Source organism: Haliaeetus albicilla, unplaced genomic scaffold (assembly GCF_947461875.1).
Source record: "Haliaeetus albicilla unplaced genomic scaffold, bHalAlb1.1 scaffold_148, whole genome shotgun sequence".
Classification (NCBI taxonomy): Eukaryota; Metazoa; Chordata; class Aves; order Accipitriformes; family Accipitridae; genus Haliaeetus; species Haliaeetus albicilla.
This window is the reverse complement of record NW_027212434.1, coordinates 1-21,182: the sequence shown is the minus strand read 5'-3', so window position 1 is coordinate 21,182 and position 21,182 is coordinate 1. Positions and strand designations below refer to the sequence as shown.

The following is a 21,182-nucleotide window of genomic DNA, read 5'->3' as shown; positions in this document are numbered from 1 at the left end:
ATCCTGCCTGCGACGTGACACGGGCAGCACCTCGCACGTCACAGCACAGGTAGGACCTCGCACATCATCCTGCCTGCAGGTCCTGAGCCTTGCATGCCATCCTGCCTGCGGCACAGCACCCTCAGCACCGCCTGCGTGCTGCCTGCAACCCTGCCTGCGGCATGGCACGGGCAGCGCTGCATGCATCCTGCCTGCGACGTGACACGGGCAGCACCTCACACGTCACGGGACAGGTAGGACCTCGCACGTCATCCTGCCGGCGCCCTGCCTGCGGCACAGCACCCTCAGCACCGCCTGCGTGCTGCCTGCAACCCTGCCTGCGACGTGACACGGGCAGCGCTGCACGCATCCTGCCTGCGACGTGACACGGGCAGCACCTCGCACGTCACGGCACAGGTAGGACCCTGCACGTCATCCTGCCTGCAGGTCCTGAGCCTTGCATGCCATCCTGCCTGCAACACAGCACCCTCAGCACCGCCTGCGTGCTGCCTGCAACCCTGCCTGTGGCATGGCACGGGCAGCGCTGCACGCATCCTGCCTGCGACGTGACACGGGCAGCACCTCGCACGTCACGGGACAGGTAGGACCTCACACGTCATCCTGCCTGCAGGTCCTGAGCCTTGCATGCCATCCTGCCTGCAGCACAGCACCCTCAGCACCACGCATGGCCTGCCTGCAACCCTGCCTGCGGCATGGCACGGGCAGCACTGCACACATCCTGCCTGCGACGTGACACGGGCAGCACCTCGCACGTCACGGCACAGGTAGGACCTCGCACATCATCCTGCCGGCGCCCTGCCTGCGGCACAGCACCCTCAGCACCGCCTGCGTGCTGCCTGCAACCCTGCCTGCGGCATGGCACGGGCAGCGCTGCACGCATCCTGCCTGCGACGTGACACGGGCAGCACCTCGCACATCACGGGACAGGTAGGACCTTGCACGTCATCCTGCCTGCAGGTCCTGAGCCTTGCATGCCATCCTGCCTGCAGCACAGCACCCTCAGCACCACGCATGGCCTGCCTGCAACCCTGCCTGTGGCATGGCACGGGCAGCACCTCGCACGTCACGGGACAGGTAGGACCTCACACGTCATCCTGCCTGCACCCTGCCTGCACCACGACATGGACAGCACCTCGCACGTCATCCTGCCTGCACCCTGCCTGCAACACAGCATGGGCAGCACCTTGTGCATCCTGCCTGCAACCCTGCCTGCAACACAGCACCCTCAGCACCATGCATGGCCTGCCTGCAACCCTGCCTGCAGCATGGCACGGGCAGCGCTGCACGCATCCTGCCTGCAAGGTGATGTGGGCAGCACCTCGCACGTCACGGGACAGGTAAGACCTCGCACGTCATCCTGCCTGCACCCTGCCTGCAACACGGCATGGGCAGCACCTCGTGCATCCTGCCTGCAACCCTGCCTGCAACACAGCACCCTCAGCACCTCGCGCATCATCCTGCCTGCAAGGTCCTGCCTGCAAGCTGGCATGGTCCGGACCTCGCATCTCATTGCCCTGCCTGCACCCTGCCTGCAACGGGGGAAATAGTCAGCACCTCGCACGTCATCCTGCCTGCAGGTCTTGGACCTCGCACGTCATCCTGCCTGCACCCTGCCTGCAATAGGAAGAGTGTCAGCACCTCGCACATCACCCTGCCTGCAACATGGCATGGGCAGGAGCCTGCACATCATCCTGCCTGCAGGTCCTGGACCTCGCACGTCATCCTGCCTGCATCCTGCCTGCAACATGGCATGGGCAGCACCTTGCACATCATCCTGCCTGCACCCTGCCTGCAACACGGCATGGGCAGCACCTTGCACATCATCCTGCCTGCAGGTCCTGGACCTCGCACATCACCCTGCCTGCATCCTGCCTGCAACATGGCATGGGCAGGACCCCGCACATCATCCTGCCTGCACCACGACATGGGCAGCACCTCGCACATCATCCTGCCTGCACCCTGCCTGCACTGGGAAGAGTGTCAGCACCTCGCACATCACCCTGCCTGCAGGTCCTGGACCTCGCACATCATCCTGCCTGCATCCTGCCTGCAACATGGCATGGGCAGCACCTCGCACATCATCCTGCCTGCGTCCTGCCTGCAACATGGCATGGGCAGCACCTCGCACATCATCCTGCCCGCGTCCTGCCTGCAACATGGCATGGGCAGCACCTTGCGCGTCATCCTGCCTGCACCCTGCCTGCACTGGGAAGAGTGTCAGCACCTCGCACATCACCCTGCCTGCAGGTCCTGGACCTCACACGTCATCCTGCCTGCACCCTGCCTGCAACATGGCATGGGCAGCACCTCGCACATCATCCTGCCTGCAACATGACATGGCAAGACCATGCACATCATCCTGCCCGCGTCCTGCCTGCAACATGGCATGGGCAGCACCTTGCGCGTCATCCTGCCTGCGCCCTGCCTGCACTGGGAAGAGTGTCAGCACCTCGCACATCATCCTGCCCGTGTCCTGCCTGCACCACGACATGGGCAGCACCTCACACATCATCCTGCCTGCACCCTGCCTGCACTGGGAAGAGTGTCAGCACCTCGCACATCACCCTGCCTGCAGGTCCTGGACCCCGCACCTCATCCTGCCTGCACCCTGTCTGCAACATGGCATGGGCAGCACCTCGCACATCATCCTGCCCGTGTCCTGCCTGCACCACGACATGGGCAGCACCTCGCACATCATCCTGCCTGCAACATGACATGGCAAGACCATGCACATCATCCTGCCCGCGTCCTGCCTGCAACATGGCATGGGCAGCACCTTGCGCGTCATCCTGCCTGCGCCCTGCCTGCACTGGGAAGAGTGTCAGCACCTCGCACATCATCCTGCCCGTGTCCTGCCTGCACCACGACATGGGCAGCACCTCACACATCATCCTGCCTGCACCCTGCCTGCACTGGGAAGAGTGTCAGCACCTCACACGTCATCCTGCCTGCAGGTCCTGGACCCCGCACCTCATCCTGCCTGCATCCTGCCTGCAACATGGCATGGGCAGCACCTCGCACATCACCCTGCCTGCAGGTCCTGGACCTCGCACGTCATCCTGCCTGCGTCCTGCCTGCAACATGGCATGGGCAGCACCTCGCACATCATCCTGCCTGCAACATGACATGGCAAGACCATGCACATCATCCTGCCCGTGTCCTGCCTGCAACATGGCATGGGCAGCACCTCGCACATCATCCTGCCCGCGTCCTGCCTGCAACATGGCATGGGCAGCACCTCGCACATCATCCTGCCCGTGTCCTGCCTGCACCACGACATGGGCAGCACCTCGCACATCATCCTGCCTGCACCCTGCCTGCACTGGGAAGAGTGTCAGCACCTCGCACATCACCCTGCCTGCAGGTCCTGGACCCCGCACCTCATCCTGCCTGCACCCTGCCTGCACCCTGGCACGGTCAGGACCCTGCACATCATCCTGCCTGCGGCCCCCGGACCTCGCACGTCACCCTGCCTGCACCCTGCCTGCAAATGTTGGGGGGGGGGGGGGGGGCTTCAGCAGGGAGCCCTGGGTGCCCTGCCCCCCCTCCCAAACACCCCCCCCCACAGCACACACCCCCCCCAGATGTGGGGCACGGGGGTCGCATGTCTGGGTGTCCCCCCCCCCCCAAAATCCCAGGAGGAAGCGGGGGAGGGGGAGCCACCCACGTGCGACACGCAGCCCCTCGTGCGACGCACACGCGTGTGCGGGCCCAGGGTCGTGATGGGGCTGGGGGGGTGTGGGGGGGGGGCAGTGCACGTGGGGTGGGGGCAGTGGGGAGCGGGGGGGGGTGCAGTGGGGTGCAGTGGGGCGCAATGGGGCAGAGCACGTGCAGTGGGGGTGCAGTGGGGGGTGCAGTGGGGTGCAGTGGGGCGCAATGGGGCAGAGCACATGCAGTGGGGGTGCAGTGGGGGGTGCAGTGGGGTGCAGTGGGGCAGAGCACACGCAGTGGGGTGCAGTGGGACACAATGGGGCAGAGCACGTGCAGTGGGGGTGCAGTGGGGGGTGCAGTGGAGGTGCAGTGGGGGGTGCAGTGGGGGGTGCAGTGAGGCGCAATGGGGCAGAGCACGTGCAGTGGGGGTGCAGTGGGGGGTGCAGTGGGACAGAGCACATGCATGGGGGGTGCAGTGGGGGGCCAGTGGGGGGAGCAGTGGGGCACAATGGGGCAGAGCACATGCAGTGGGGTGCAGTGGGGGTGCAGTGGGGCACAGTGGGGCAAAGCACGTGCAGTGGGGTGCAGCGGGGGGGGTGCAGTGGGGCAGAGAACATGCATGGGGGGGTGCAGTGGGGGGGAGCAGTGGGGTGCAGTGGGGCACAGTGGGGCAGAGCACATGCAGTGGGGGTGCAGTGGGGGTGCAGTGGGGGTGCAGAGGGGCGCAATGGGGCAAAGCACGTGCAGTGGGGTGCAATGGGGGAGTGCAGTGGGGGGGCAGTGGGGGTGCAGTGGGGTGCATGGGGGAGCAGTGAGGGGAGCAGTGGGGTGCAGTGGGGCGCAATGGGGCAGAGCACGTGCAGTGGGGTGCAGTGGGGGGTGCAGTGGGGTGCAGTGGGGCAGAGCACGTGCAGTGGGGTGCAGTGGGGGGTGCAGTGGGGTGCAGTGGGGCGCAATGGGGCAGAGCACGTGCAGTGGGGTGCAGTGGGGGGGGTCTGGGGGTGCAGTGGGGTGCAGTGGGAAGCAGTGGGGCAGAGCACATGCAGTGGGGTGCAGTGGGGGGGCAGTGGGGGGGCAGTGGGGTGCAGTGGGGCAGAGCACATGCAGTGGGGTGCAGTGGGGGGGGCAGTGGGGGGGGCAGAGCACGTGCAGTGAGGTGCAACACATGCAGGGGGGGCAATCGGGGGGGGACACACCGGGGGTGCAGTGCAGGCAGTGGGGTGCAGGGGGGGGTCCCCAGGATGGGGGAGGGGGTGGCAGCCGGTTTGGGGGTCCAATTGGGGGTGGGGGGCAATGGGGGGTGGAGGGGGGGTCTGGGGGTGCAGTGGGGGGGGTCTGGGGGTGCAAAAGGGGGGATGCAAAAGGGGGGGGCAAAGTGGGGGTTAAAAGGGTGCGGGGGGGGTGAAATCGGGGGGTTGATGCAATGGGGGGGTGTGGGGGGGGCCTGGGGGGGGTAAGCTGGGGTGTGATGGGGGGGGGACAGGGATGAAAGGGGGGTGGGTTGGGGGGGGAATGGGGGTGCAAAGGGGGTGGGATGGGGGGGTGGGATGGGGGTGAAGTGGGGGGGGGCGAGGGGGCCTGGGGGGTGGAATTGGGGGGGGGGAATTGGGGGGGTGGAATTGGGGGGGTAATAATGGGGGGATGCAATGGGGGGTGTAATGGGGGGCTGGAAATGGGGGGGGTGGGAATTGGGGGGGTGGAATTGGGGGATGCTCTGGGGGGGTGCAATGGGGGGGTTGTGCAATGGGGGGGTGGAATTGGGGGGGGTGGAATTAGGGGGGGTGCAATTGGGGGTGCAATGGGGGGTGTAATAATTGGGGGATGCAATGGGGGGTGCAGTGGGGGGGCTGGAATTGGGGGGGTGGAATTGGGGGGTGCAATGGGGGGGCTGGAATTGGGGGGTGCTCTGGGGGGTGCAATGGGGGGTGCAATGGGGTTGGGGGGGTGGAATTGGGGGGGTGGAATTGGGGGGTGGATTTGGGGGGGTGGAATTGGGGGTGCAATGGGGGGTGTAATAATGGGGGGGTGCAATGGGGGGTGGAATTGGGGGGGTGGAATTGGGGGGGAATTGGGGGTGCAATGGGGGGTGCAATGGGGTTGGGGGGTGGAATTGGGGGGTGCAATGGGGGGGTGTAATAATGGGGGGGTGCAATGGGGGGGTGGAATTGGGGGGGCTGGAATGGGGGGGAATTGGGGGGTGCTCAGGGGGGTGCAATGGGATTGGGGGTTGCAATGGGGGGGTGCAATGGGGGGAGCGCAATGGGGGGGTGGAATTGGGGGGTGCAATGGGGGTGCAATGGGGGGGCTGGAATTGGGGGGTGCAATGGGGGTGCAATGGGGGGCTGGAATTGGGGGGTGCAATGGGGGTGCAATGGGGGGGCTGGAATTGGGGGTGCAATGGGGGTGCAATGGGGGGGCTGGAATTGGGGGGTGCAATGGGGGGAGCGCAATGGGGGGGTGGAATTGGGGGGTGCAATGGGGGTGCAATGGGGGGGCTGGAATTGGGGGGTGCAATGGGGGGAGCGCAATGGGGGGGTGGAATTGGGGGGTGCAATGGGGGTGCAATGGGGGGGCTGGAATTGGGGGGGTGGATTTGGGGGGTGGAATTGGGGGTGCAATGGGGGGGCTGGAATTGGGGTGTGCTCTGGGGGTGCAATGGGGTTGGGGGGGTGCAATGGGGGGGTGGAATTGGGGGGTGCAATTGGGGGTGCAATGGGGGGGCTGGAATGGGGGGGAATTGGGGGATGCTCGGGGGGGTGCAATGGGATTGGGGGTTGCAATGGGGGGGGTGCAATGGGGGGGGAGCGCAATGGGGGGGTGGAATTGGGGGATGCTCGGGGGGGGGGGGTTGGGGTGTGTGTGTGCAACGGGGGATGCTCCGGGGGGGGGGGGGGGGGGGATGCTGGTGAAGATGCAATGCCGGGGGGGAGGGGATGATGAGTGGGACCCCCCCCCGGCGGCTTCAATGGTGAAGGGGGGGGGTGGGATGCGAGGCTGGGGGGGGTCTCAGGCCCGGCTCCTACCTGGGCTGCGAGCGGCGCTGCGGCAGCTCCGGCTGAGGGAGGCGGCCCGAGGGGGGGGGCGGCTGGGGGGGGGGGGCCGTTTGGGGGGGGGGGGTCTTTACCCACCGCCCCCTCACCCTTTCAGGCCCCTAAATCACCCCAGGCCCGCCCGAACCCCCACAACCACCGCCCTCCCCCCCCTCCGGTAACGACCACCCCCCCCCCTTTCCCCCCCCCGCCGACGGTTCCGTTCCAAAAAAAAAAAAAAAAAGCGGCGCGGCCCCTTTAAGAGAAGCGCTGACGGACGGGAGCGCCGGCCAATGGGAGCGGCGCGCGGCGGGCCGGCGGCGGGCGGGCCCCGCCCCTCGGCGAGGGTGGGAGGGGGGCGAGAGGCGGCGGCCAATGGGAGGAGGCGGCGCCGGGGGGGCGGGGCCGGCGGTGGGGGGGGTGATGTCATCGGGGGCGGGGAGACGGGCACGCCCCCCCCCCGCGCCGGTTGCTATGGAGACGGGGAGGCCCCGCCCCGCGTTGCCATGGGGACGGAGCGCGCAGCCGCGCGTGGCGCCGGGGAGACGGACCCGCCCCCTCTCCCGTTACCATGGCAACGGCCCCCCCCCATCCCGCCCCCGCCTCCCACACGCGTGTCCGTGTCCCTGACCCCGCCCCCTGCACGCGTGTCCTCAGCCGGACCCCGCCCCCCTGCACGCGTGTCCACACACCTGACCCCGCCCCCTACACGCGTGTCCCTGCTCTGCCCCGCCTCCCACACGCGTGTCCCTGTCCCACATCCCACACGTGTCCCTGCTCTGCCCCGCCTCCCACACGCGTGTCCCTGCCCCACATCCCACACGTGTGTCCGTGCTCTGCCCCGCCTCCCACACGCGTGTCCCTGCCCCACATCCCACATGTGTGTCCCTGCTCTGTCCCGCCTCCCACACGTGTCCCTGCTCTGCTCCACCTCCCACACGCGTGTCCCTGCCCCACATCCCACACGCGTGTCCATGCTCTGCCCCACCTCCCACACGCATGTCCCCGCTCTGTCCCGCCTCCCACACGTGTCCCCACACCTGCCCCACCTCCCACACGCGTGTCCCTGCCCCACATCCCACACGTGTATTCCCACACCTGCCCCGCCGACCACACGCGTGTCCCTGCCCCACATCCCACACGCGTGTCCCTACTCTGCTCCGCCTCCCACACACCTGTCCCTGCTCTGTCCCGCCTCCTACATGCATGTCCGTGCTCTGCCCCACCTCCCACACGCATGTCCCCACACCTGCCCCGCCTCCCACATGTCCCTTTCCCGCCTCCCACACGTGTCCCTGCTCTATCCCACCTCCTACACGCATGTCCCTGTCCCACCTCCCACACGTGTGTCCCTGCTCTGCCCCGCCTCCCACACACGTGTCCTCAACTGTACCCCACCTCCCACACGCGTGTCCCTGCCCCGCCTCCCACACGCGTCCCTGCCTCATCTCCCACACGCGTGTCTCTGCCCCTGCCCCACCTCCCACACGCGTGTCCCTGCTGTCCCACCTCCCACACGTGTGTCCCTCCTCTGCCCCACCTCCCACACACGTGTCCTCAACTGTACCCCGCCTCCCACACGCGTGTCCCTGCCTTATCTCCCACACGCGTGTCTCTGCCCCTGCCCCACCTCCCACACGCGTGTCTCTGCCCCTGCCCCACCTCCCACACGCGTGTCCCTGTTCTGCCCCGCCTCCCACACGCGTGTCTCTGCCCCTGCCCCGCCTCTCACACGCGTGTCCCCACACCTGCCCCACCTCCCACACGCGTGTCCCTGCTCCCACACGCGTGTTGCCACAGTTACACCCACACAGCCCCCCCCCCATGGGTGTGTGTGTGTCCCCACCACGGGGGGGGTGTCACATGACACACACATGACACACGCCACACGCATGACACACACATGACACACGCGTTGGTCACGCCAAGCTTTAAATAGGGGCCAATAAATACTGTACAGGGGGGGCTGCGCCCCATAAATAATCCAAATATACAGAGGGGGGGTCCCGGGGGGGGCTCAACCCCGCGATTCCAGCGACCTGTGGGGGGAAATTGGGGGGGTCAGTGGATGGGGGGGGGTTAAGGCAGGTTTGGGGGGGGTCTGAGTGGTTGGGGGGGGTCTGAGAGGTTTTGGGGGGGCTCTGAGTGGTTTTGGGGGGTCTGAGAGGTTTGGGGGGGTCTGAGAGGTTTGGGGGGGTCTGAGTGGTTGGGGGGGTCTGAGAGGTTTTGGGGGGGTCTGAGAGGTTTGGGGGGGCTGTGAGTGGTTTTGGGGGGGCTCTGAGTGGTTTTGGGGGGTCTGAGAGGTTTTGGGGGGTCTGAGTGGTTGGGGGGGGTCTGAGTGGTTGGGGGGGTCTGAGTGGTTTGGGGGGGGTCTGAGTGGTTGGAGGGGTCAGAGGTTTGGGGGGGCTGTGAGTGGTTTTGGGGGGGTCTGAGGTTTTTGGGGGGGCTCTGAGTGGTTTGGGGGGGTCTGAGAGGTTTTGGGGGGGTCTGAGTGGTTGGGGGGGTCTGAGAGGTTTGGGGGGGCTGTGAGTGGTTTTGGGGGGGTCTGAGGTTTTTGGGGGGGCTCTGAGTGGTTTGGGGGGGTCTGAGAGGTTTTGGGGGGGTCTGAGTGGTTGGGGGGGTCTGAGAGGTTTGGGGGGGCTGTGAGTGGTTTTGGGGGGTCTGAGTGGTTTGGGGGGGTCTGAGTGGTTTGGGGGGTCTGAGTGGTTTTGGGGGGGCTCAGAGGTTTTTGGGGGGCTCAGGCATGGTTTGGGGGGGCTCTGAGAGGTTTTGGGGGGGTCTGAGAGGTTTGGGGGGGCTGTGAGTGGTTTGGGGGGGTCTGAGTGGTTTGGGGGGGTCTGAGAGGTTTTGGGGGGGCTCTGAGTGGTTTGGGGGGGCTCTGAGAGGTTTTGGGGGGTCTGAGAGGTTTGGGGGGGGTGTGAGTGGTTTGGGGGGGTCTGAGTGGTTTGGGGGGGTCTGAGGTTTTTGGGGGGGCTCTGAGTGGTTTGGGGGGGTCTGAGAGGTTTTGGGGGGGGTCTGAGTGGTTGGGGGGGTCTGAGAGGTTTGGGGGGGCTGTGAGTGGTTTTGGGGGGGCTCTGAGTGGTTTTGGGGGGGTCTGAGTGGTTTGGGGGGGCTCAGGCAGGTTTGGGGGGTTCTGAGAGGTTTTGGGGGGGGTCTGAGTGGTTTGGGGGGTCTGAGTGGTTTGGGGGGGCTCTGAGAGGTTTTGGGGGGTCTGAGAGGTTTGGGGGGGCTCTAAGAGGTTTTGGGGGGTCTGAGAGGTTTTGGGGGGCTCAGGCAGTTTTGGGGGGCTCTGAGTGGTTTTGAGGGGCGGTCTCAGGTTTTGGGGGGGGCTGACATTGGGGTTTGGGGGGGTGTCAGGTTCGGGGGGGCTCAGACAGGTTTTGGGGGGCTCTGAGAGGTTTGGGGGGTCTCAGGCAGGTTTGGGGGGGCTGGGTTGGTTCTGGGGGGGCTCCGACAGGTTTGGGGGGGGGTCAGGCAAGTTTGGGGGGGGCTGGGGTGGGTTTTGGGGGAGCTCAGGTTTTGGGGTGCTGTGTTGGGTATTGGGGGGGCTCAGGCAGGTTTGGGGGGGCTGCGATGGGTTTTGGGGTGCCAGGATTTGGGGGTTCAAGGTTTGTGGATGTAAGAGTTTGGGGGGGTCGGGGGGGTGTCAGGATTTTGGGGTGCCAGGATCTGGGGTGCAGGTTTGGGGGTTGTAGGGGGAAGGGGTTTGGGGGGTGCAGGGATTTTGGGGTGCAGTGATTTGGGGGGTTCAGGATTTGGGATTTCAGGATTTGGGGGGGGTCAGGGTTCTGGGATTTGGGGGTTTTCAGTTTTTTTGGGGTGCAGGGTTTTGGGGGGGCAGAGATTTGGGGTTCAAGGATTTGGGGGTTTCCAGAATTGAGGGTGACAGGATTTGGGGGTTTCAGGATTTTGGGGTGCAAATATTTTGATGTTTGGGGATTTGGGGGTACGGGATTTTTGGGGTGCAGGATTTGGGGGCACAGGGACTTGGGGGTTTTCAGGATTTGGGGTTTCCAGATTTTGGGGGTTTTCAGGATTTGGGGGTTTCAGGATTTTGGGGTGCAGGGATTTGGGGTGCGGGATATGGGAGTGCAGGGATTTGAGGGTTTGGGGGTTTTCAGGGTCTTGGAGTGCAGGATTTTGGGGTGCAAATATTTGGATGTTTTGGGATTTGGGGGAGCAGGGATTTTTGGGGTGCAGGGATTTGGATTTCTTGGGATTTTGGGGTGCAGGATTGTGGTTGTCAGGATTTAGTGGCTGTAGGGTTGGGGGGGCAATTTTAAGGCGCAGAATTTTTCGAGCTGCAAGGATTTGGGGGTCGGGGGTGTCAGATTTTTGGGGTGCAGGATTTTGGGGGTACAGGATTTTTGGGGTGCAGGGATTTGGAATTCTCAGGATTTGGGGTGCAGGATTTGGGGGTGCAGGGATTTTGTGTCTGCAGGGGAAGAGGTGGATTTTAAGGCGTAGAGTTTTTTGAACTGCAAGGATTTGGGTGAGTTGGGGGTGTCAGATTTTGGGGTGCAGGGATTTGGAGGTGCAGGATTTTTGGGGTGCAGATTTTTGGGGGTACAGGAATTTGGAGGCACAGGATTTTGGGGGTGCAGGATTGCACCTTTCAGGATTTAGCAGCCGTAGGGTTGGGGGGGGCATTTTTAAGGCGCAGAATTTTTCGAGCTGCAAGGATTTGGGGGTCGGGGGGTGTCGGATTTTTGGGGTGCAGGGGTTTGGGGTTCTCAGGATTTTGGGGTGCAGGATTGTGGCTGTCAGGATTTAATGGCTGCAGGTGGAGAGGTGGATTTTAAGGTGTAGAATTTTTTGAACTGCAAGGATTTGGGTGGGTTGGGGGTGTCAGATTTTGGGGTGCAGGGGTTTGGAGGCGCAGGATTTTGGGGTGCAGGATTTTGGGGGTGCAGGATTTGGAATTCTCAGGAATTTGGGGTGCAGGATTTTGTGGCTGCAGGCGGAGAGGTGGATTTTAAGGCGTAGAATTTTTTGATCTCCAAGGATTTGGGTGGGTTGGGGGTGTCAGATTTTGGGGTGCAGGGGTTTGGGGGTACAAAATTTTTGGGGTGCAGATTTTTGGGGGGCACAGGAATTTGGAGGCACAGGATTTTGGGGGTGCAGGATTGCAGCTGTCAGGATTTAGTGGCCGTAGGGTTGGGGGGGGCATTTTTAAGGCGCAGAATTTTTCGAGCTGCAAGGATTTGGGGGTCGGGGGGTGTCGGATTTTGGGGTGCAGGGGTTTGGGGGTACAGGATTTTTGGGGTGCAGGGATTTGGAATTCTCAGGATCTGGGGGTGCAGGGATTTTGTGTCTGCAGGCAGAGAGGTGGATTTTAAGGCGTAGAGTTTTTTGAACTGCAAGGATTTGGGTGGGTTGGGGGTGACAGATTTTGGGGTGCAGGGATTTGGAGGTGCAGGATTTTTGGGGTGCAGATTTTTGGGGGTACAGGAATTTGGAGGCACAGGATTTTGGGGGTGCAGGATTGCACCTTTCAGGATTTAGCAGCCGTAGGGTTGGGGGGGGCATTTTTAAGGCGCAGAATTTTTCGAGCTGCAAGGATTTGGGGGTCGGGGGGTGTCGGATTTTTGGGGTGCAGGGGTTTGGGGTTCTCAGGATTTTGGGGTGCAGGATTGTGGCTGTCAGGATTTAATGGCTGCAGGTGGAGAGGTGGATTTTAAGGTGTAGAATTTTTTGAACTGCAAGGATTTGGGTGGGTTGGGGGTGTCAGATTTTGGGGTGCAGGGGTTTGGAGGCGCAGGATTTTGGGGTGCAGGATTTTGGGGGTGCAGGATTTGGAATTCTCAGGAATTTGGGGTGCAGGATTTTGTGGCTGCAGGCGGAGAGGTGGATTTTAAGGCGTAGAATTTTTTGATCTCCAAGGATTTGGGTGGGTTGGGGGTGTCAGATTTTGGGGTGCAGGGGTTTGGGGGTACAAAATTTTTGGGGTGCAGATTTTTGGGGGGCACAGGAATTTGGAGGCACAGGATTTTGGGGGTGCAGGATTGCAGCTGTCAGGATTTAGTGGCCGTAGGGTTGGGGGGGGCATTTTTAAGGCGCAGAATTTTTCGAGCTGCAAGGATTTGGGGGTCGGGGGGTGTCGGATTTTGGGGTGCAGGGGTTTGGGGGTACGGGATTTTTGGGGTGCAGGGATTTGGAATTCTCAGGATTTGGGGTGCAGGATTTGGGGGTGCAGGGATTTTGTGTCTGCAGGGGAAGAGGTGGATTTTAAGGCGTAGAGTTTTTTGAACTGCAAGGATTTGGGTGGGTTGGGGGTGACAGATTTTGGGGTGCAGGGATTTGGAGGTGCAGGATTTTTGGGGTGCAGATTTTTGGGGGTACAGGAATTTGGAGGCACAGGATTTTGGGGGTGCAGGATTGCACCTTTCAGGATTTAGCAGCCGTAGGGTTGGGGGGGGCATTTTTAAGGCGCAGAATTTTTCGAGCTGCAAGGATTTGGGGGTCGGGGGGTGTCGGATTTTTGGGGTGCAGGGGTTTGGGGTTCTCAGGATTTTGGGGTGCAGGATTGTGGCTGTCAGGATTTAATGGCTGCAGGTGGAGAGGTGGATTTTAAGGTGTAGAATTTTTTGAACTGCAAGGATTTGGGTGGGTTGGGGGTGTCAGATTTTGGGGTGCAGGGGTTTGGAGGCGCAGGATTTTGGGGTGCAGGATTTTGGGGGTGCAGGATTTGGAATTCTCAGGAATTTGGGGTGCAGGATTTTGTGGCTGCAGGCGGAGAGGTGGATTTTAAGGCGTAGAATTTTTTGATCTCCAAGGATTTGGGTGGGTTGGGGGTGTCAGATTTTGGGGTGCAGGGGTTTGGGGGTACAAAATTTTTGGGGTGCAGATTTTTGGGGGGCACAGGAATTTGGAGGCACAGGATTTTGGGGGTGCAGGATTGCAGCTGTCAGGATTTAGTGGCCGTAGGGTTGGGGGGGGCATTTTTAAGGCGCAGAATTTTTCGAGCTGCAAGGATTTGGGGGTCGGGGGGTGTCGGATTTTTGGGGTTCGGGGTTTTTTTTGGGGGGGGGGCTCACGAGTAGCTGTTGTGCTGTCGGCGGCGGGCGGTGCGCAGCTTCTCGAAGCGTGCCTCCATCTCCTCCAGCACCCGGGGGGTGTAGCGCACCACCAGCTTCACCGACCCCTGCGCCGCCTTCAGCAGCTCCACCGCCCGCTCGTGCTGCTCCCCCTCCACGCTCTGGCACCCCGTCAGCACCCCAAAACCGACGGCGACCCCCCAAAACCGACGGCGACCCCCCAAAACCGACGGCGACCCCCCAACACCGACGGCGACCCCGTCCGCTGCATCCCTACACCGTGCAACCCCCCCCGAAAACTGCGCTGCGCCCCAAAAGCCTCAGCGGCACCCCAAAAATCTGCTCTGACACCCCAAAAATCTGCTGACACCCCAAAACCCTATGCTGCACCCCAAAAAACTCTATGCTGCACCCCAAAAATCTGCTCTGACACCCCAAAAGCCTCAGCAGCACCCCAAAAATCTGCTCTGACACCCCAAAACCCTATGCTGCACCCCAAAAATCTGCTGACACCCCAAAACCCTATGCTGCACCCCAAAACCCTATGCTGCACCCCAAAAATCTGCTCTGACACCCCAAAAGCCTCAGCAGCACCCCAAAAATCTGCTCTGACACCCCAAAAATCTGCTCTGACACCCCAAAACCCTATGCTGCACCCCAAAAAACTATGCTGCACCCCAAAAATCTGCTCTGACACCCCAAAAGCCTCAGCAGCACCCCAAAAATCTGCTCTGACACCCCAAAAATCTGCTGACACCCCAAAATCCTATGCTGCACCCCAAAAATCTGCTCTGACACCCCAAAACCCTATGCTGCACCCCAAAAACCTACGCTGCACGCCAAAAATCTGCTCTGACACCCCAAAACCCTATGCTGCAACACCAAAACCCTATGCTGCACCCCAAAAATCTGCTCTGACACCCCAAAAACCTGCTCTGACACCCCAAAACACTACGCTGCACCCCAAAACCCTGGGCTGCACCCCAAAAACCTGCTCTGACACCCCAAAACCCTATGCTGCACCCCAAAAATCTGCTCTGACACCCCAAAACCCTATGCTGCACCCCAAAAATCTACGCTGCACCCCAAAAATCTGCTCTGACACCCCAAAACCCTACGCTGCAACACCAAAACCGTGCTCTGCACCCCAAAAGCCTCAGCAGCACCCCAAAAATCTGCTCTGACACCCCAAAACCCTATGCAGCACCCCAAAACCCTGGGCTGAACCCCAAAAGCCTCAACAGCACCCCAAAAACCTGCTCTGACACCCCAAAACCCTACACAGCACCCCCAAAATCTGGGCTGAGCCCCCAAATCCTGCTCTGCACCCCAAAAACCTGCTCTGACACCCCAAAAACCTGGGCTGAACCCCAAAACCCTGGGCTGCACCCCCAAAATCTGGGCTGAGCCCCCAAATCCTGCTCTGCACCCCAAAAACCTGCTCTGACACCCCAAAACCCTGGGCTGCACCCCCAAAATCTGGGCTGAGCCCCCAAATCCTGCTCTGCACCCCAAAAACCTGCTCTGACACCCCAAAAACCTGGGCTGAACCCCAAAACCCTGGGCTGCACCCCCAAAATCTGGGCTGAGCCCCCAAATCCTGCTCTGACACCCCAAAACCCTGCTCTGACACCCCAAAACCCTGGGCTGCACGCCCAAAATCTGGGCTGAGCCCCCAAATCCTGCTCTGCACCCCAAAAACCTGCTCTGACACCCCAAAACCCTGGGCTGCACCCCCAAAATCTGGGCTGAGCCCCCAAATCCTGCTCTGCACCCCAAAAACCTGCTCTGACACCCCAAAAACCTGGGCTGAACCCCAAAACCCTGGGCTGCACCCCCAAAATTTGGGCTGAGCCCCCAAATCCTGCTCTGCACCCCAAAAATCTGCTCTGACACCCCAAAAACCTGGGCTGAACCCCAAAACCCTGGGCTGACACCCCAAAAATCTGGGCTGAGCCCCCAAATCCTGCTTGGCACCCCAAAACCCTACACTGCACCCCCAAAATCTGGGCTGAGCCCCCAAATCCTGCTCTGACACCCCAAAACCCTGCTCTGACACCCCAAAACCCTGGGCTGCACCCCCAAAATCTGGGCTGAGCCCCCAAATCCTGCTTGGCACCCCAAAACCCTACACTGCACCCCCAAAATCTGGGCTGAGCCCCCAAATCCTGCTCTGACACCCCAAAACCCTGCTCTGACACCCCAAAACCCTGGGCTGCACGCCCAAAATCTGGGCTGAGCCCCCAAATCCTGCTCTGCACCCCAAAAACCTGCTCTGACACCCCAAAACCCTGGGCTGCACCCCCAAAATCTGGGCTGAGCCCCCAAATCCTGCTCTGCACCCCAAAAACCTGCTCTGACACCCCAAAACCCTGGGCTGCACCCCCAAAATCTGGGCTGAGCCCCCAAATCCTGCTCTGCACCCCAAAAACCTGCTCTGACACCCCAAAAACCTGGGCTGAACCCCAAAACCCTGGGCTGCACCCCCAAAATTTGGGCTGAGCCCCCAAATCCTGCTCTGCACCCCAAAAACCTGCTCTGACACCCCAAAACCCTGGGCTGCACCCCCAAAATCTGGGCTGAGCCCCCAAATCCTGCTCTGCACCCCAAAAACCTGCTCTGACACCCCAAAACCCTGGGCTGCACCCCCAAAATCTGGGCTGAGCCCCCAAATCCTGCTCTGCACCCCAAAAACCTGCTCTGACACTCCAAAACCCTGGGCTGAACCCCAAAACCCTGGGCTGACACCCCAAAAATCTGGGCTGAGCCCCCAAATCCTGCTTGGCACCCCAAAACCCTACACTGCACCCCCAAAATCTGGGCTGAACCCCAAAACCCTGGGCTGACACCCCCAAAATCTGGGCTGAGCCCCCAAATCCTGCTTGGCACCCCAAAACCCTGCTCTGACACCCCAAAACCCTGGGCTGCACCCCCAAAATCTGGGCTGAGCCCCCAAATCCTGCTCTGCACCCCAAAAACCTGCTCTGACACCCCAAAAACCTGGGCTGAACCCCAAAACCCTGGGCTGCACCCCCAAAATTTGGGCTGAGCCCCCAAATCCTGCTCTGCACCCCAAAAATCTGCTCTGACACCCCAAAAACCTGGGCTGAACCCCAAAACCCTGGGCTGACACCCCAAAAATCTGGGCTGAGCCCCCAAATCCTGCTTGGCACCCCAAAACCCTACACTGCACCCCCAAAATCTGGGCTGAGCCCCCAAATCCTGCTCTGACACCCCAAAACCCTGCTCTGACACCCCAAAACCCTGGGCTGAACCCCCAAAATTTGGGCTGAGCCCCAAAAATCTGCTCTGCACTCCAAAAACCTGCTCTGACACCCCAAAACTCTGGGCTGAACCCCAAAACCCAGCTCCGGCACCCCAAAACCCTACACTGCACCCCCAAAATTTGGGCTGAGCCCCCAAATCCTGCTCTGCACCCCAAAAACCTGCTCTGACACCCCAAAACTCTGGCTGAACCCCAAAACCCAGCTCCGGCACCCCAAAACCCTACACTGCACCCCCAAAATTTGGGCTGAGCCCCCAAATCCTGCTCTGCACTCCAAAACCTGCTCTGACACCCCAAAACTCTGGGCTGAACCCCAAAACCCAGCTCCGGCACCCCAAAACCCTACACTGCACCCCCAAAATCTGGGCTGAGCCCCCAAATTCTGCTCAGCACCCCAAAAGCCTCAACGGCACCCCAAAAACCTGCTCGGACACCCCAAAAACCTGCTCTGACACCCCAAAAATCCGTCCGCAGCGTCCCTACGCCTTGCAAACCCCGGGCTGTACCCCAAAACCAGCACTGCACCCCAAACCCCCCCGCTGCAGCCCCAAAACCCTGCCCTGCACCCCAAAATCCTGGGTTTCCCCCCCCAAAACCTGCTCTGACACCCCAAAACCCTCCGCTGCATCCCTCCACACCTTGCACTGACCCCCCCCAAAACTGCCTCGCACCCCCAAAATCTGCGCTGAACCCCAAAACCCGCCACTGCTCCCCCCCAGCCCCCCCCAAAACCCCCCCAAACCCCCTCTAGCCCCCCCATAACCCCCTCAAAACCCCCTCCAGCCCCCCGTAATCCCCCTGCAGCCCCCCCAAATCCCCTCCAGCCCCCCCAAACCCCCCATAACCCCCCAAAAGCCCCTCCAGCCCCCCCATAACCCCCTGTAACCCCCCAAATCTCCTCCAGCCACCCCATAACCCCCCCAAACCCCCTCCAGCCCCCCCCATAACCCCCCTCCAGCCCCCATTACACCCTCAAAACCCCCTCCAGCCCCCCCATAAACCCCCGTAACCCCCCCAAATCACCTCCAGCCCCCCCATAACCCCCCCAAACCCCCTCAAACCCCCTCCAGCGCCCCCATAACCCCCTCAAAACCCCTACAGCCCCCCCATAACCCCCTGTAACCCCCCCAAATCCCCTCCAGCCCCCCATAACCCCCCAAACCCCCTCCAGCCCCCCATAAACCCCCATAACCCCCCCAAACCCCTCCAGCCCCCCATAACCCCCTCAAACCCCCTCCAGCCCCCCATAACCCCCCTGTAACCCCCCAAATCCCCTCCAGCCCCCCCATAACCCCCTCAAACCCCCTCCAGCCCCCCAATAACCCCCCTGTAACCCCCCAAATCCCCTCCAGCCCCCCCATAACCCCCCCAAACCCCCTCAAACCCCCTCCAGCCCCCCCATAACCCCCCTGTAACCCCCCCAAATCCCCTCCAGCCCCCCCATAACGCCCCCAAACCCCCTCAAACCCCCTCCAGCCCCCCCATAACCCCCCTCAAAACCCCCTCCAGCCCCCCATAAACCCCCGTAACCCCCCCAAATCCCCTCCAGCCCCCCCATAACCCCCCCAAATCCCCCTCAAAACCCCCTCCAGCCCCCCATAACCCCCCTCAAAACCCCCTCCAGCCCCCCATAAACCCCCGTAACCCCCCCAAATCCCCTCCAGCCCCCCCATAACCCCCCCAAATCCCCCTCAAAACCCCCTCCAGCCCCCCCATAACCCCCCTGTAACCCCCCCAAATCCCCTCCAGCCCCCCATAACGCCCCCAAACCCCCTCAAACCCCCTCCAGCCCCCCCATAACCCCCCTCAAAACCCCCTCCAGCCCCCCCATAAAACCCCCGTAACCCCCCCAAATCCCCTCCAGCCCCCCCATAACGCCCCCAAACCCCCTCAAACCCCCTCCAGCCCCCCCATAACCCCCCTGTAACCCCCCCAAATCCCCTCCAGCCCCCCCATAACGCCCCAAACCCCCCCAAACCCCCTCCAGCCCCCCCATAACCCCCCTCAAAACCCCCTCCAGCCCCCCCATAAACCCCCGTAACCCCCCCAAATCCCCTCCAGCCCCCCCATAACCCCCCCAAATCCCCCTCAAAACCCCCTCCAAGCCCCCCCATAACCCCCCAAATCCCCCTCAAAACCCCCTCCAGCCCCCCCATAAACCCCCGTAACCCCCCCCAAATCCCCTCCAGCCCCCCCATAACCCCCCCAAATCCCCCTCAAAACCCCCTCCAGCCCCCCCATAACCCCCCAAATCCCCCTCAAAAACCCCTCCAGCCCCCCCATAAACCCCCGTAACCCCCCCAAATCCCCTCCAGCCCCCCATAACCCCCCAAATCCCCCTCAAAACCCCCTCCAGCCCCCCCATAACCCCCCAAATCCCCCTCAAAACCCCCTCCAGCCCCCCCATAAACCCCCGTAACCCCCCCAAATCCCCTCCAGCCCCCCCATAACTCCCCCAAATCCCCTCCAGCCCCCCCAAAACCCCCTCCATAGCCCCCCCAACCCCCCCCCTTAAGACTCACCACGCCGTTGACGCTGAGGAGCTGGTCCCCCCGCTTGAGCCCCCGTGGCGGTCGGCGACCCCCCCCGGGATGACGCGGGAGATGTAGATGGGGGAGTTCTGCTCTTTGCCCCCCATGATGTTGAAGCCGAGACCCTCCTCCGTTTTGGGGAGCTCCACCACCCGCGGGTGAGCGTGACCCTCGCTGGCCGCGAAGGCGGCCACCGTCGCCTGGGGGGGGGACATGGGGGGGGGACGGGACACAGGGGGGGGACACAGGGACAAGGGGGGGACATGGGGATGTAATGGGGGACGTGGGGGATATGGGGTGTTGGGGGGCGGGGGGGGATATGGGGCATGGGGGGCGTGGGGGGGCATGGGGGGGTTATGGGGGGCATGGGGGGGGACATGGGGACATTGGGGGACATGGGGACGTAATGGGGGGCATGGGGGGGACATGGGGACGTAATGGGGGACATGGGGGATATGGGGCGTTGGGGGGGCGTGGGGGGATATGGGGGGCATATGGGGACATTATGGGGGGCGTGGGGACATAATGGGGGGCATGGGGGGACATGGGGGGTACGGGGACATGGGGGGACATGGGGGGGTGTGGGGACATGGGGGGACGTGGGGACATAATGGGGGGCATGGAGGGGGACATGGGGACATAATGGGGGACATGATGGGGACATGGGGACGTTAATGGGGGCATGGGGGGGCATGGGGACATTGGGGGGCATGGGGACATAATGGGGGACGTGGGGGATATGGGGCGTTGGGGGGGCGTGGGAGGGTATGGGGGGGATATGGGGACATTATGGGGGACATGGGGACATAATGGGGGGACATGGGGGGACATGAGGACGTAATAGGGGGCACGGGGGGACGTGGGGATGTTAATGGGGGGGCATGGGGGATATGGGGGGACACGGGACACGAGGACGTAATGGGAGACACGGGGGGACACGGAGGGCGTGGGGGACGTGGGGGTGTGTGGGGACATGGGGGGACACAGGGACGTAATGGGGGGGACATGGGGGATGGGGGGGCATGGGGGGACATGGGGACACAGGGACACATGGGGACAGGGGGACATTGGGGGATGTGGGGGGATCGGGGGGATATGGGGACACGGTGACACACGAGGGACATGGGGGGACATTGGGGACATGGGGGGGACACGGGGAATCGAGGGTGTGGGGGCTTGTGGGGACATCGGCTCATGGGGACACGGGGGGGACACGAGGGACACGGAGGACACGGGGGGACACGGGGACGGACACGTGTGGCCCAGGGACACACGAGGACACGGGACGCGTGGGATGAGGGGACAGCGCAGGGACGGGGGACACGCGTGGGGGCACGGGGACACGGGGACGTGGGGACACGCGTGGGGGCACGGGGACACGCGTGGGGACACGGGTGACACCGTCCCCTGGGGTCACACGGGGACACAAGGGGGGGGGGTGACAGGGGACAGAGGGGGACACGGGGACATCCCGGCCAGGACAGAGGAGCCACGACCTGGGGGGGGGGGGACACACAGGATGGGGGGGGGACACAGACACACACGGACGGACACAGGGACAGCAGACGGCCACCGCGGGGGGGACAGACGGACACAAGGAGGGGACAGATGGACGCGGGGTGGGGGGGGGGACACCGCGGGCGACAGA

At 62.8% G+C, this 21,182-nt stretch overlaps 2 protein-coding genes across 2 annotated transcripts in view; both read right to left on the bottom strand.

The window, feature by feature from the left end:
• The window catches only part of LOC138684096 (liprin-alpha-3-like), a 49,148-nt gene extending 42,394 nt beyond the window's left edge, over positions 1-6,754 (bottom strand). Inside the window, 1 exon segment of the mRNA XM_069777811.1 lies at positions 6,675-6,754. The gene's annotated coding sequence lies outside the window, so the exon portion shown is untranslated.
• A 1,841-nt stretch (positions 6,755-8,595) lies between these two features.
• Positions 8,596-19,749, bottom strand: LOC138684094 (protein lin-7 homolog B-like). Its single transcript, XM_069777808.1, is given in 4 exon segments — positions 8,596-8,719; positions 13,718-13,878; positions 19,526-19,563; positions 19,566-19,749. Coding segments are annotated over 4 exon segments (405 nt in total). The 3' UTR covers positions 8,596-8,697.
• Between the last annotated feature and the right edge of the window lie 1,433 nt (positions 19,750-21,182).